At 39.9% G+C, this 15230-nt stretch overlaps 2 protein-coding genes across 3 annotated transcripts; both read left to right on the top strand.

Annotated features, from left to right (window-relative positions):
* The first annotated feature begins 233 nt into the window (after window positions 1–233).
* On the top strand, window positions 234–4526 carry LOC122672539 (D-xylose-proton symporter-like 3, chloroplastic). The gene is given in 15 exon segments (XM_043870003.1): window positions 234–249; window positions 309–675; window positions 764–864; window positions 1089–1167; window positions 1313–1372; window positions 1492–1558; window positions 1651–1775; window positions 1888–1989; window positions 2091–2468; window positions 2593–2640; window positions 2755–2817; window positions 2997–3077; window positions 3185–3283; window positions 3425–3562; window positions 4175–4526. Coding segments are annotated over 14 exon segments (1731 nt in total). The 5' UTR covers window positions 234–249; window positions 309–420; the 3' UTR covers window positions 4310–4526.
* A 4344-nt stretch (window positions 4527–8870) lies between these two features.
* On the top strand, window positions 8871–11949 carry LOC122648518 (ribulose bisphosphate carboxylase/oxygenase activase, chloroplastic-like). 2 transcript variants are annotated; one of them, XM_043841724.1, is made up of 7 exons: window positions 8871–9029; window positions 9536–9852; window positions 9936–10038; window positions 10126–10211; window positions 10298–10770; window positions 11078–11359; window positions 11637–11949. In XM_043841724.1, the coding sequence occupies exons 1-7, from the start codon at window positions 8985–8987 to the stop codon at window positions 11750–11752; spliced, it is 1422 nt and encodes a 473-aa protein (XP_043697659.1). In that variant the 5' UTR covers window positions 8871–8984; the 3' UTR covers window positions 11753–11949. The 2 variants fall into 2 exon arrangements, with proteins under 2 accessions (XP_043697659.1, XP_043697662.1); XM_043841727.1 differs by lacking the exon at window positions 8871–9029 and having other exon boundaries at window positions 9569–9861; window positions 9940–10038.
* The last annotated feature ends 3281 nt before the right edge of the window (window positions 11950–15230 follow it).

Below are 15230 nucleotides of genomic sequence, written 5' to 3'. Positions count from 1 at the left end.
GTCGTGCGTGGTAGAAACGCATTGTAATTTCCAATATCTACTTTCCACCACCGTTGATTGATGCTTACAACAGACTGTAGGGTGATTAGAGAGTCTCCTCCGGCCAGAGCGAGCAAGAGAGGTCAAGTATGTGGACGACGGAAAATCAAAGGTAAAACAATCACAACAGTAGAGAGAGAAGCAACTGAACAGTAGAAGAAGAAGTGGTTAGTTAAGGAAGGATTAACGGAAGAAGAAGAATAGAACATGAACAGCCAATGAATGATGAATTGTTTTCTTCGTAGACTACTCTTCTTTCTCTTCTCATCAAGAAGACGAGAAGCTCCATCTGCAACTCTCCAAATGGAGTGTATGCAAATATATCTGAACTGATATCTCCAGTTTGGCACAAAACTATCCCTACTCACAAATTTCACAACAATGGCTTCCAGTTTCAGAGCTTGTGCTCAACCCATGTTGACCCTCGGGCTCACTCAATCCTCTTCATCCACCAACACCAAGAGACCCTTGTCTCAATACCTGCTCTGTTCCTGCATCGGTCCTCTGTCGTCCCACCTTCTCTGCAAGAAGCAGATTTCAGATGGGACCTTCTCTACCTTCCAAGCTTACACCTTTACTAAGGCCTCCTCACTCTCCTCAGGAGCTGGAGCCAGAGCCCGATTCAGAACACACCAGGTTAGGGAAAAGATTCCAAATCTCTTTTGCATATGTTATTTCTCTGTTGCTAAAATTTAATTTCTTGAATTCCCTTCTTTTGTTATAGGTTGCTGCCCAAACCGAGGGAGGGTATTCCTCCGGAGGGGAAGCTGATCTTTCTGACGTTGCAGCTCAAGAGGTTTTTGCTTGGCCTTCTGTAATTATACCGTATGCTGTTCTCCCTTATTTGTTTTACTCTTTTCCCGTTAGGTTTTCTTAGTTTCTTCTTCTCCCTACTCCTTAGTGCTTTATAACTTTTAATGCCATTATTATTCTTAATTTTCTTTCCCCCATCTTTTCTTTTTGCCTATCAAATTAAAAATACTATTCCAAATCCCATATATGATAATTGAGTTTTAGAAGTACTGGAGCTTACTTAGACAATATTCTAGGTTTGTATTCCCTGCCTTGGGAGGTTTACTATTTGGGTATGACATTGGTGCCACCTCTGGAGCTACCATCTCTTTGCAGGTAAGTGGCAACTGACCTACAGGTTTTTTTTTTTTTTTTGTAAATTATCTGTTCATCTTTCATTTGATTTTACTGAATGAGTGGGGGGTGGGGGTGGCTGAAGCTTCATTGCTGATCTACTTTCTATGATTTCATTGTTCATTAGTCACCCGACCTTAGTGGAACAACATGGTTCAACCTTTCATCAATACAGCTCGGTCTTGTGGTAAATTTCGATACATATGTGTTCTGTATTAGTTGTCTAATACTAGTGTACTACTTTTGGTAATTGTTGGAGATGGATCTTGGCTCAGTTTCTTTTCGTTTTATCATTCTTGTATGTAGGTAAGTGGTTCCCTTTATGGCGCTCTTCTTGGATCCCTGCTTGTCTATACAATTGCAGATTTCCTTGGTACCTGGACTGCTAGCCTATCCTCTTCCAATTAATTAGTGATACTTCCCCTGAAATGTTACTCACACAATTTCTTGGGATATTCTGTATAGGAAGGAGATGAGAACTTATCATAGCAGCCATGCTGTATATACTTGGTGCTTTGATCACTGGATTTGCTCCAAACCTTGGTGTTCTCATAATAGGACGGCTTCTCTATGGAATTGGTATAGGTTTGGTGAGCTGCTTTTGAATCCTTTTCACTCTCAATTTTTATTTCTTAGGACAAGAAATGTGGGATTTTTCCTACTCATACCAATATCATGGTTAACAATCTTTGGTTTCAACAGGCCATGCATGGAGCTCCTCTTTATATTGCAGAGACTAGCCCATCTCAAATTCGTGGAACATTAATTTCTTTAAAGGAACTCTTTATAGTTCTTGGGATATTGGTATTCGTTTTCTATTAGTAAATTTAATAGGTCGTTTGTTGATTCCATTGCATATGTATTTTTTTCAAATGGGCATGCTTAGAGTAGTGGTTTCTTTACAGTTGGGTTATCTTGTGGGAAGCGTTGAGATTAATGCAGTTGGAGGGTGGCGTTACATGTATGGGTTTAGCGCACCGATTGCAGCCTTAATGGGGTTAGGCATGTGGAGTCTACCACCATCTCCTCGCTGGTTACTTCTCAAGGCAGTTCAAGGTAAAGGGTCTTTACAGGAATACAAAATGAAGGCTATCCAAGCTATCACCAAACTGAGAGGTCGTCCAGCTGATGACCAGATATCTGAGAGGCAAGTAGAAGATACCCTCAGCTCACTGAAGTCAGCCTATGCGAATGAACCATCCGAAGGCAGTTTATGGGAAGTATTTCAAGGTCCAAGTTTGAAGGCTTTCATAATAGGTGGAGGCTTGGTCCTTTTTCAACAGGTATTCTTTACTCCTTACTTGTGCCAAATGTGCTGGTTCTTCATTAGTTTAACGGTACAGATCTTGGTTACAAAAATCTCCTTGGAGAAAATATGTTCATTAACTTGACATCCCATTCTGACAGATAACTGGACAACCAAGTGTTTTGTACTATGCTGCTTCCATTCTTCAGGTACTTTGTTGTCAAAATGAAATCTTCATGTAGCACAGAATGGAAAGACTTCCACTTTTAATGACTGATTGGATTAGCTGATTCTTGACCTCTTCTCATGAAACTCTATTGCAGAGTGCCGGATTCTCTGCTGCTTCTGATGCTGCCCGTGTTTCAGTTGTAATTGGTGTGTTTAAGGTACAAGCACTGTATATCTTCTCTTTTGGCATTTTACAAACTGGGCTTCTTGAATTCCTAATGTTAAAGCACTGGTGTAGGAAAAAAGAGATTCTCTGAAGCTTAAATTAGTATGCAATATTTTATGATTTGTTGGTTCTTGAACTTAAAGGCAGTGACTTTCTTTTATCTTCCTCCAGTTATTAATGACAGGAATAGCTGTCTTTAAAGTTGATGATCTTGGCAGGCGACCTCTGTTGATTGGTGGTGTCAGTGGCATTGTATGAATAGTACTCCATATTTATTTTCTTTATTCTAATTCTTCCCTTCAATTTGTTAAGTGGTGAAGTTAATGCAAGGTTCTTCTTTGTGCCTTCGTTTGTGACAGGCGCTCTCATTGTTTCTGCTGTCTGCATACTACAAATTTCTTGGGGCCTTCCCTGTTGTTGCTGTGGCTGCACTCCTTCTCTATGTTGGGTGCTACCAGGTTAGTTTCTTGCCTCTTCTGTTGGCTTGATCTCTGAAATGAACACATCTGTGTTAATCATGTAGGCCTGAGAAGTTTATTGCTTGCCAGATAATCAAGAAGAATGTTTCTTGGCTGATATGCTCTGTTTACAATTTTCAGGTATCTTTTGGGCCAATTAGTTGGCTAATGGTGTCTGAAATCTTCCCACTTCAGACAAGAGGGCGTGGGATTAGTCTTGCTGTTCTTACCAACTTCGGTTCAAATGCAATTGTAACCTTTGCTTTCTCTCCACTGAAGGTATTGACTTTAACGGGTGGAAACTTTTTCTTCAAAATAACAACCAAAACTCTTCAAGCCCCATTCCCACCCATTGGGATATTTTTCTCCAGCCTCCCCCACCCCTCTTCGAAGCTACTTGGGGTTGGCTACTTGAACAGTTCTAGTATTCCACTCCTTTATTTGCCATAGTTGCTCTCAGCTTATAAGTTCTCACGCATTTTCTTACTATTGTGTATCTTATTGCTCCTACTAACTGGTGTAGTTATTGGTCTTAATTGTATATGGCCACTCCATCTAAATTAATCTCCCTTGATCTGTCACCTATTGGTGCTACTACTAAGTTCCACACGACATGTTCTCCCTCCCCCCTCCCCCCCTTTTCTTTCCTTCTATCCAACCTAGTATTGCCATCCTTTCATCTCATTATCCTTCTTTCAGATCACTCCCTTTAAATGTATGTTTTTCTTTATCACATAAAATTTAACTCCATAATGTAATTGCTATCCTTGTAGCTGTCTTATAAAATTTTCCTTTTAGTCTTTAGAGAACACATAAATCATACAAGGCTCCAATTTTGCATGTAAATTTACTAGTAATGAGTTATCTGGCTAATATTCTCTATTCCTGCAGGATCTCTTGGGGGCGGATTACCTTTTCCTCCTGTTTGGGGGTATTGCATTGCTATCACTTTTATTTGTAATCTTCTTTGTGCCGGAAACAAAAGGCTTGAGCTTGGAAGAAATTGAATCCAAGGTTTTGAAGTAAATGCTCTGAGTTTCCTTCTATGGGGCAAAAACAATTGTCATGCTGCCCGTAAACCCTGCTATGACAGATCTTAATTAGTCAGCTCCTTGGTTCTTCATATTCCTGCTGTGGATTTGAATACTTGGAGGGTCATCCATTTGTAACTGAATCACCAACACAGATGTACTCTATAAAAGATTTTCAGTAGTAAGCATACACAGATCTAAAAATAGTTCCTCATATTTAACATTTTGCATTGTTGGTAATGGACAGTTCTTCAGCACTGATAATAGGCAGACAGAAGAATAACATGAAAAACCCAAGTTCCTAGCTTTTGATACTTCCCACTTTGGATGCCTCAAAACTTTACAGGAAACTACTGAGCATGAAGGTTGTTTAAACATGGAGGAAAGACAATAAAATCAGGACGTACGTTATGTTGGTTTTTTGAAAGATCATGGAGGAAAGACAAAATAAAATTAGGACATACATTATGTTGGTTTTTTGAAGGGTAAATTACATGTCACCCCCTGGTTATCAAACGAAACTCAAATCACCCCTTAGTTTTTGAAAATACTCATCCGTCCCCCTCTACAGTAACGGTGTTAGTCTGCTGTTAGTTATTAGTGTGAAAGGATTATTTTATTCTTGTACTAAAATATTAGAATTAAATTTACAATATTACCCTTCAAAATCTATGTTTGGATGTCAAGGGTAGTTTAGGGATTTAAATTTATTTAACTGGTTGATATCATCACTTAACAGCATAAAACTAATAGTAGGGATTAATTTGTCATATTGGGGTTTAATACAAGGGTTGATTTGAGAATTTTTAAAAATCAGGGGGTGATTTGAGTTTTGCTTAAAAATCAGGGGATGATATATAATTTACCCTTTTTTGAAAGACCATTGAGAGAGAGAGAGAGACATAAAATAAGGGAAAATGATTTGATATTAGGGATATTAACATTAGTTGTTTAATGTTTTATCATTGGAAACTTATCAACGCCACCCCCTGACGTTTGCCTATATTTTAAAGCACACCCGTTAACTTTCATAATATCAATCGTCTATCTTGTTTTATCAAACTAATTCCACACAGACTCCCTACCATTAGTTAAGATCTGTTAAGTGGTGATGTCAGCAGTTTAATAATTTTTAAATGACAATTCTGCCCTTCTTAATGATCGAAGTACTTAATCTACCCTTTCAATTAAAACACCCATAAACCAGCCCGGCGTCAACCCACCACCGTTGCTCGACAAAACTTAGTAAATTTTACTCGATGCAATGCGTGCATTCACAACTACCCCGAAGAAACCTCGACAACCAGTACCTCTTCAACTCATCTTTTCTACTCTGCAACTCCTTCTCTTTCTTATCTAATCGCGGGTGATTCCTATATTTCTTCTCTAGAAAGCTCTCGTTCTCAGAGCTGTGGAATAGAAGGAGTCAAAACCCTAAGTTTGTGAGGAACAATGGCAACATTTGAGGAAGTTCCACCTGGCGATCCAGAGGCTAGAATCTCTCTCTCTCTGCTTTACCGTCAAATTCCTGAAATCGAGCTGCAACACCTGAAATTGATTTGTGACACCTGCTCTCTTGGCCTAAAATCGATCTGTGACACATGCTCTCTTGGACTGAAATCGAAGTGCTCCTGGTTCAGCCTATTTCGCCTATTTTTCTGTTTGGTTACTCCATATTTCCAAGTGAATAACCGACGCTCCTTGTAAGTATTTTATTCTCCTCCCTGTCAAATCCATAATATAGTTTATTGTCCTCGAGTGTCAAGCCGATTAACACCTTGACATGTGGAGTTTGAATGTTTGGGTTGTATTTGATATCGAGTATAGCAGCACTAATCTAAACTAAATGTGGTAAGATTAATGATGGTTATGTGGAGCACTTACTGATTAAATTGCTTTCTATGTGCCTAAAAATCACTAGTACGTAACTGCACTTTTATTTTTTATTTTTTTTATGGATATGGATCTAATCAGTTGGAAATGCAATTTTCTCTGCCAATGCTACTAATGGGTCGATATCCTACTACTGCAGTAATAGATAGAATGGAGAGTATAGAATTATTTACAGTGGCCGGAAATGGGTGGGGGAGAGAAGCTCAAGTAGCAGTGGCCAGAAATGGGTGGGGGAGAGATAGCAGGGGAAGGGATGGGGGGAGAGAAGCTCAGGTAGTCGGACAACAAGGAGTGGGGGAGGGAAACTCAGGTAGCTGGTTTTTAAGTCTCCAACGGTAAGAAATGTTTTAGGAATAGGTTTTTTATGTTTTAGTGTTAGGGGCATTTTGATCAAAATAATTTCATAGGTTAACACCATTTAAAAATAAGTAACGATTGATATTATGATAGTTAGTGGGTGTGTTTTAAAATATAGGCAAACATCAGGGGATGGGGCTGATAATTATCCTTTATCATTCTTTACTATTAGATGTATCTTTTTTTTTTTTCTTAAGTAGCAAACACACAATATTTGATCCATTGTTTTCTGAACCGTTCTATGGTTACCAACTTTCCAAATCAAGTTTTCCATTTTCCAAAGAAACTAGTTAAAAGTGAAGCATAAAATAAGGGAAAATGATGGACATGCTGCCGGTATCATGTGCCGTCTCAAACTCTCTCTCCTCCCTGATAAGTGCGCTCTTTAGCATACAAACCGTGCAGCGCCCCATCCTGTATTCCTGTTGGCTTGGCGTGGGGGATTCTATTCTACACTGGCAGCATTCATTCAAGTCCCTGCAGTGCGGCCTCTACCTTTGTCCCGAGTACGGTTCCATGATAATATAGACTACCAAAAACAGCTAACAAGTACACAAGAAATTTTTGTTGTGGGAAGAAGTTAGTGACTGGAGCTCCTAAACTACAAACGTATTCATTTTGGAATTGGGGTCTATTCATTATCCAAGAGCCTAACTCACTTCAGTTTTACTTTTACTTTAATCCTCTGCCCCTAAAATATGTTATTATGTTTATATTTTTATTTTTTATACATTTGATAATGGAGAAAGTTTTTCTTTACGCACAGTAAAGAAAACACTCACAGATCTAGGATCATTATTACTCTCCCGTTATTTGTTTGAGGTTCGAAATACCTTTCATTACTCCTTGACATCCATCCAAATGCATCATCAATGAAAAAAATTCTTCCTTCACCATGGCTTGAGGAAAAATCGATCCTATGGTAATATACCTTACATATTATCTTAACATGTTTATTAAACTATTGGGGAAAAAGAATGTTGCTTGATTGTGTGGCTCTTGCACCCAGACATAGGAGTATGCAAAATTACTACCTAGCCCCTTCTAATATCAAAATCTCATCTTTGTTGATGCCCCTACGTTAGTTCAGGGTTACACGGCCAAGCAACGATGATCTCTTGCCCACTACTATTACATTGATGTGTATACATTTATAAAATTTTTTCTTGTATTTTTTTAATTAATAAGTTAAGATATTTTAATAGATTAAGAGGTAGAATATTACGAGTAGTACTCTATAATGTATTAATGTTATCAGTTAAAGCAACATCTTGTTTTACCAAATCTCGCTTTCTGAGCTATGTTATGAATTACTCCTACAAAATTGTCTCTCTTGCTTTAGAAATATTACATAATCACATGGTTTAGTATTATTATAAATATCAAATAAGACTGGAAAATTCCTTACCCAAAAAAAAAAAAAAAAAAAAAAAAAAAATATTGGAAATCTCTCAGGGTCATGTGTAAAGTTTTCGTTATATTTTTACCCATGAAGAATGAGGTTTAGTAACCAAAAAGAGATATTTTGTGAGACAATTTTTGAAATATGGGTGCTACAAGTTTCTTATATGGAGAATCACGGTGAAGGAAACACCTACTAATCTAGGGTCATTATTACTCTTTATTATATGGAGAATCACGATGAAGGAAACACCTACTAATTTAGGGTCATTTTTATTCCACTATTTTTTAAAGGTCTGAAATACCTTGAATTGTTCCTAGCATTCAGCCAAGGCCAATGGTGGCCAGAAAAAAATGGGATCCAGTGATCCACTTCCATCTGATGGCCAGAGGATTGTATCATGTATGCCTCACATTTGGAAGAACTAGACAAACCAATAAAGACCTATCATTCCATACAAAAAACAAATAAACTAAAGAGGACAAAAGATAAATAAATGAAGAAAAAATAGACCTGCTCATCACCACGTCTCACTTGTCATAGATTGGAATCTGAATAAAATTTAGGATTCATTTTTATTTTAAATGTTTTTAATAAGAAATAATTTCATTTAATTTTATTTCTAACTTAAAGGGTATCCTGTGGTAATAGAGGAAGCTAAATTTTAGTGGAGAAGAGAACAGCTTAAACCTTAACCGCAGAAGGCACTTAGTTGCGAGAACCCTCCATTTTGTAATTTTATCCCCAACCACGGCTTACCTAAAATTGCGCCACGTGTCAGAGCTCAAACCATCTAATCTCCATTGTGTGGCCGTTGGAATTCGCAAGCCAAAACCACAGGATTCCTCACTTCATCTGCACACTCAAACTCACACTGTTATAAGCCTTTCCTACTCAGCACCTTATCTGCTCAAGAAGATCCATCACTCAAGAGAGAGAGAGAGAGAGGCTCGCACGCCCTGCGCTTCTGCGCCTTTCAGTTCGCTCCACCTTCGATCACAGCCAGTCGGATCCCACTATGGCTACCGCCATTTCCACCGTCGGAGCTGTTAACAGAGCACCGGTACTGTGTTCTTCCCGCCCTTTTCACCTTTTGTACCAATCCTTGCTTGTTTCTTTCTTTCTTTCTTTCTTTTCAATTTCACATGGCAGAAGGGAAATAGTTCCACCATCTCTTCTGAATTGTTGGGTTTCTTTCGTTTTTTTCTCCAAAGTACATTCAAAATCATAATGATCATTCATGGGTTTATCTGTTTTCAACCTCTTCGGTTAAGTACGAGTTCTTCCGAATTTTTTGTTCCTCAATTTTCCTTTTCCGAGTTCTGTGGGATTTAGAGATGAGAGAGAGAATCTATAGTTTCGTTTGAATTTCATCCCTGTATTATTTTTGTTCATGGGTATTTCAATTTTCCATTGGTGATCGCCGAAATTCACGACGCCTTTCAATTTTTTTTGTCTAAATTTTCTTTTCCGGTTTCAGTTTTATTTCGGGAACATATATACTCTGTGATTCTGTTTGAATTTCTTGGTTACTTTGGGTATAAAGAGTTGGGTTTGTTTTGGATGCAGTTGAGCTTGCACAGCTCTGGTGCTGGAACTTCAGTCCCGAGCTCGGCATTCTTGGGCAGCAGCTTGAAGAAGGTGAGTTCCAGTTTCACCCACACGAAGATCTCATCGGGAAGTTTCAAGGTGGTTGCCGAAATCGACGAGGGCAAACAGACTAACAAGGACAAATGGAAGGGGTTGGCCTACGACACCTCAGACGACCAACAAGACATCACCAGAGGGAAGGGAATGGTGGACTCTCTCTTCCAAGCTCCCACGGGAAGTGGAACCCACTACGCTGTCTTGAGTTCATACGAGTACCTCAGCACTGGTCTTCGCACGTAAGCAATTTCCTCCCATGTACGCCACTCTGTTTTGTTAATGTCTTTGCAATCGCTGCATAACTTTCCTGTTGCATTCTCAGATACTTGGACAACAACATGGATGGCTTCTACATCGCTCCTTCTTTCATGGACAAGCTTGTCGTTCACATCACCAAGAACTTCATGTCCTTGCCCAACATCAAGGTTGGTATCTTTCATTCAATTATGTCAAAAATAGGTGTCTTTTTTTGGGGAATCAAATTGTCGGATTCTTACATCTTCTGGGTACAGGTTCCTCTCATCCTGGGTATCTGGGGAGGCAAAGGTCAGGGGAAATCTTTCCAGTGTGAACTCGTCTTTGCCAAGATGGGAATCAGGTGAGTTCATCTTCAATAATTCCTCAGCAATTTGATTGGATTATATATCGTTGATTAGATGATCGATGACATGTCGTGGTGTGCAGTCCAATTATGATGAGCGCCGGAGAATTGGAAAGTGGGAACGCCGGAGAACCAGCAAAGTTGATCAGGCAGAGATACCGTGAGGCAGCAGACATAATCAGGAAGGGAAAGATGTGCTGCCTCTTCATCAACGATCTTGACGCGGGAGCTGGTAGGATGGGTGGAACCACTCAATACACAGTGAACAACCAGATGGTGAACGCCACTCTAATGAACATCGCTGACAACCCAACAAGCGTGCAGCTCCCAGGGATGTACAACAAGGAGGAGAACCCCCGTGTCCCCATCATCGTCACTGGTAACGACTTCTCCACACTCTATGCCCCTCTCATCCGTGATGGGCGTATGGAGAAGTTCTACTGGGCTCCCACCAGAGACGATCGCATCGGTGTCTGCACTGGTATCTTCAAGAGCGACAATGTTCCCCAAGAAGATGTCATCAAGATCGTCGACACCTTCCCTGGCCAATCAATCGGTATTAATTTACCTTCAAGCTTTATTCAATCTATACCACCATTCAGGTTTCAGCTAGTTTGAGAAAAACTCCTGTGGGAAGATCTCAATTCTCATGTATGCTCCGGGGGATTATGGGGTTACAACAATTATCCCACATGCGAGTAGCCGATGAGAAGACTTATAAGGATTTAGACACCCTCCCCTTAATAGTTAGCTTTTAAGGATGGGTTTATCTATCTAATTCCCAATAAGTGGATTTATAGTTGATCTATCCAAGTCCTAACAAATGGTATAATTAATGGTTTTGTTTGTTGCTTTGCTTGCAGATTTCTTTGGGGCTCTGAGGGCGAGAGTGTACGACGATGAGGTGAGGAAGTGGATATCAGGTGTTGGAGTGGACACCATCGGGAAGAAGTTGGTGAACTCCAAGGAAGGACCTCCAACCTTCGAACAGCCTAAGATGACTCTGGAGAAGCTACTCGAGTATGGTAACATGCTGGTCCAAGAGCAGGAGAATGTCAAGAGAGTGCAGTTAGCCGACAAGTATTTGAGCGAGGCTGCCCTGGGAGAAGCCAACTCGGATGCCATTGACAGAGGAACTTTCTATGGTTAGCACCCTTTCATCCTAGCAATGGCCTTCATGGATGGCAGAAAAATGGGGTGGGAAAGAACCTATTTAATTTAATTGGGACGTTTGTTTCGTTTGAATCTGGAATTCTCATGGATATTACTGGAATGAACGAATGTCTATAGGAGCTTGTAGTTGGTACTTTTGGTAGTCAAAGAATCAAATCAAATCAATTCAAGAGCTTCGTCTTCTTCCCAATTCTGTGTTCTTAAACCCTCTTTTTCTTTCTTCTTTCTTTCCCATTGTGGTGTATGCAGGCAAAGCCGCCCAACAAGTGAACGTTCCAGTCCCAGAAGGTTGCACCGACCCTAATGCAACAAACTTTGATCCCACAGCAAGGAGCGACAATGGTAGCTGCTCGTACCAACTCTAAGGGTCTTCTTGCTTTTGTAAGAAATTAGGAACTGTGCCTCAATGCCTATGCTCAAGGAAGGATAATAAAACGTTTATGTTTCCTAAGCAAACGAGAAACAGTCGGATAATTTATATATAAATCAAAATCTCTGTTGTCTAAAATTAGTTATCATGTAATTTTGATTTGTAATGTATACTTTTGCTCAGTTTTAAACTACCCTTCCTGTCTGTCCACCCTTGCTTACCGTGGAGATTGTGGCTCAAGGTCAGCATTTTGATCCTCTACTGCCGCCTGACCATCCTGCCTGTGTGCTTCCTCACACAGGCAGGGGTGCAGTGACCGCCCTACCCCACCCGGGCAGGGCACTCGGGCAGTGGGTAGGGAGGTCATTGCGGTCCTGCCTGTGTGAGGAAGCACACAAGCCGGACGGTTAGGCGGCAGTAGAGGATCCAAATTGCTAATGAAGTGTCCGGTAGGCTTTAACCTTAACTTTTCAGGTGAAGGTAAAAATTGTTGAACCAACTTCACTACCAAGAGGTGGGGGGTGGGGGTTGAATAATAGGCTCTTTTTTTTTTTTTAAATAAATAAAACCTTGCAGTCCATTGTCACTATACTACTAACTCTTCAAACACTGCAATACACAATTGGTTGGGGCAATCCCAATTTTACCATCTACAATTGGTGTGCATTTCCGCCTACCACCAAGATTGGTTAGGCCTTTTAGGAGATGCACACTTATTCTACACACTTCAACACTTCTAATCAAGGCAAACAATCACAACACACAAGTTTACGGGGTTCGTCAAAATGCCTATATGCACGCAAAATGCCTATATGCACAGAGCAATACACCCTATGGGGTTTCGTATTTGTTCAATACTCAACTCAAAATGACTGCTCCCACAGTCCAGGTTATAGTGTTTTTGTCCTTGATAATACAAAGGCTAAAGGGTACAACCCTAACCACTCACAACTTCAACTATGAGGGACTAGCCATTACTAGACTTTTTGTCAAACACCTTGGAAGCATGCATTCCAAGGTCCCTTACAATGCAAATAAAATGATAAAATTGAATTCTCTAAACCTCACAATGATCAACTAGGCATATACATCAAATTCAACTCAACTTAGGATTTGCAAATGAAAATATGGAAGATTTCACTTAAGTGGACTAGCCACTTGAAGACCAATGCTCACAACACCATCACCACCATCTTCCCCATGCTCGTGGGAATTCAATTGATGTAATAGAAAGAATTGACTGCAATCAATGTTCCAAATGTACAAAACAAGCTTCTCCTTCAAAATATGTGCAAAAGGGTGTATTTGAGCTTCCACAAGCACTCCCATTCTCTTCTCATCGTTTTTCTTGAAAAATAACGATTTCAATCTTTCAATTTAGACCTAGAATGAGCAAGTTATGCTAAATTGAACTTTCAGTGGCAAAACAGTCAATTTGAGTCTAATTTTCGTGATATGGGGAATCGCAGGAGGTGTTGACGTGAGTTTCTGTTTGTAACGAGCCTTGTCGGCTCAATTTTGAGTACCTAGATTAAGAGATTCCCGACGTGCGAGATATTAACCTTCGGATTTGAGTGCATCCATCACACGAAATATGACATGTCTCAGCCAATTAATGGCATCTCTTTGTTGCACACCGTGCGACCGCAAAACACCGAAAGATGGTGTAACACAACAATTAGGGCCTGATTTGGTATGATTTTTGTTACAATTTCATGCGGTGAATTCTATTTGGGAAATTGTTTGGTTTGATTTTTGCACTTTATCTCACTGAAATAAAAATCATAAGGAATAGAAATTCTGTTTTTGAAATTAAAATTGATTTCACTCTTGCTCTTTAATGAGCACATGGTTAATTTAATGGGTAAAATAGTAATTTTATGTTAAAATAAAACACTACTTTTCTTCTTCTCCTAATGGTCTCACAAGTCACAACCACCACTGCCCCGTTGCCATCATCGCCACCACCAGCATCACCTCCCCGCCACCATCATTGTTACCAGCATCACCGTTGGTCCGCTAGTGCTACCACCACCACTACTTCCACCATCTCCCAAAGTAATAGTGAGAATTTATTCTCAAAAATTAAACTATCAAATGGATTTTTCATTCTTGAAATATTTCAGATTGATACAACCAGAACAAAAAAACAAATACTTGTTGACTATTTCTTGAAATCAATCTGAAATTAAAATAGAAATCATATCAAATTTGGCTTTCATTTAACGCATCGATATGGAATCTTAGGAGATGGGAACCCATCCGAGGGCCATTAACACTCTGAAACTATTCATATGGATCAAAAAATGTTTCTCAGTGATAAGGTTGCCGAGAACTCCCAATTTTCAAGCCAAAATTTTGGCCAAGTGTGGAGAGATGCCACTGGTTCGACCATATGCCCATACCAACTATGCCCCTTTTTTTTTTTTTTGATAAAGTACCAACAATGCCCTTCATAAGCCTCAAGGCTGGCACAGCATCAGCATCCCATGCGCGGGGGCCTCTGCGAGCATGCCGCCCAGCGCATGGGTGCCATGCCCCATGCCACCTTGCTACTTGATGGTGTTGTGGGTGCTACAGCCTGCTGTCATGGCCGAGTCTCTGTGACTATCCACCTGGGCAGTGTGCCTATGTGGCTGCCACCTCCTTTGTCTAAAGGCCACATCAAACCAAATGATGCCACGTCAACACTTTCTATGCATCTCTTATCATACATAACCATCATCATTGGTTCATCTTATCCATTCATAGCATATCCCCATGCGCATGCATCACACCATTTTACTCCACATGCTTGGCCTCCATGCACACCATCTCAAGGTCCATGTCAACACTACATGCCAAATCACTCAACTGGCTGCCATGTTAGCATCTTCACAAACATGCATGCATTTCATACATTCATCATCATTCTGCCATCGTATTATACATATGCACCTGCATCACCATACATGCCAACATCATCATATATACATGCATGTTATACATTTGAACATCATCCATATGCATTAACATACATGTTGTACATGTCATGCACGTGTCGTACACCTGCCATACAAACAGATAAGTCTTATATTTACTAGTTGTTATGTTATATTTCTAGTCTTCTACTTTTTGCTCATCTTATTATATTACAACACTTAGAGATCTAATTTCTATTTTTGATTTAGAAGGTAAGGAAGAAGACATCAGAAAAGGAAGAAAGACGCAACAAGGTAGACAGTAACGAAAAACACAAGGGAAGGAGAAACAAAGAGAACAACTTATGACCCGTAAACAAAGCAAAAAAGGAACTAGGTTAATGTAAAAGAAGCATCCTCTCTCTCTCTAAAGCACTAGTACTCCCTCGAATGGGTCTTCTCTCATTTATCATAGATTGGATTCGGACATTTATTTGTTCCATTTCCTAGGCAGATCCATTTTCCCAAATTCCTCTAATAGAAGGGGTAAAAATGATCACCCTACCCCTACCC

The sequence above is a fragment of the Telopea speciosissima genome, chromosome 1 (genome assembly GCF_018873765.1).
Source record: "Telopea speciosissima isolate NSW1024214 ecotype Mountain lineage chromosome 1, Tspe_v1, whole genome shotgun sequence".
Lineage (NCBI taxonomy): Eukaryota > Viridiplantae > Streptophyta > Magnoliopsida > Proteales > Proteaceae > Telopea > Telopea speciosissima.
The sequence above is the reverse complement of the archived record's forward strand: the minus strand, read 5'-3'. Positions and strand labels throughout refer to the sequence as shown.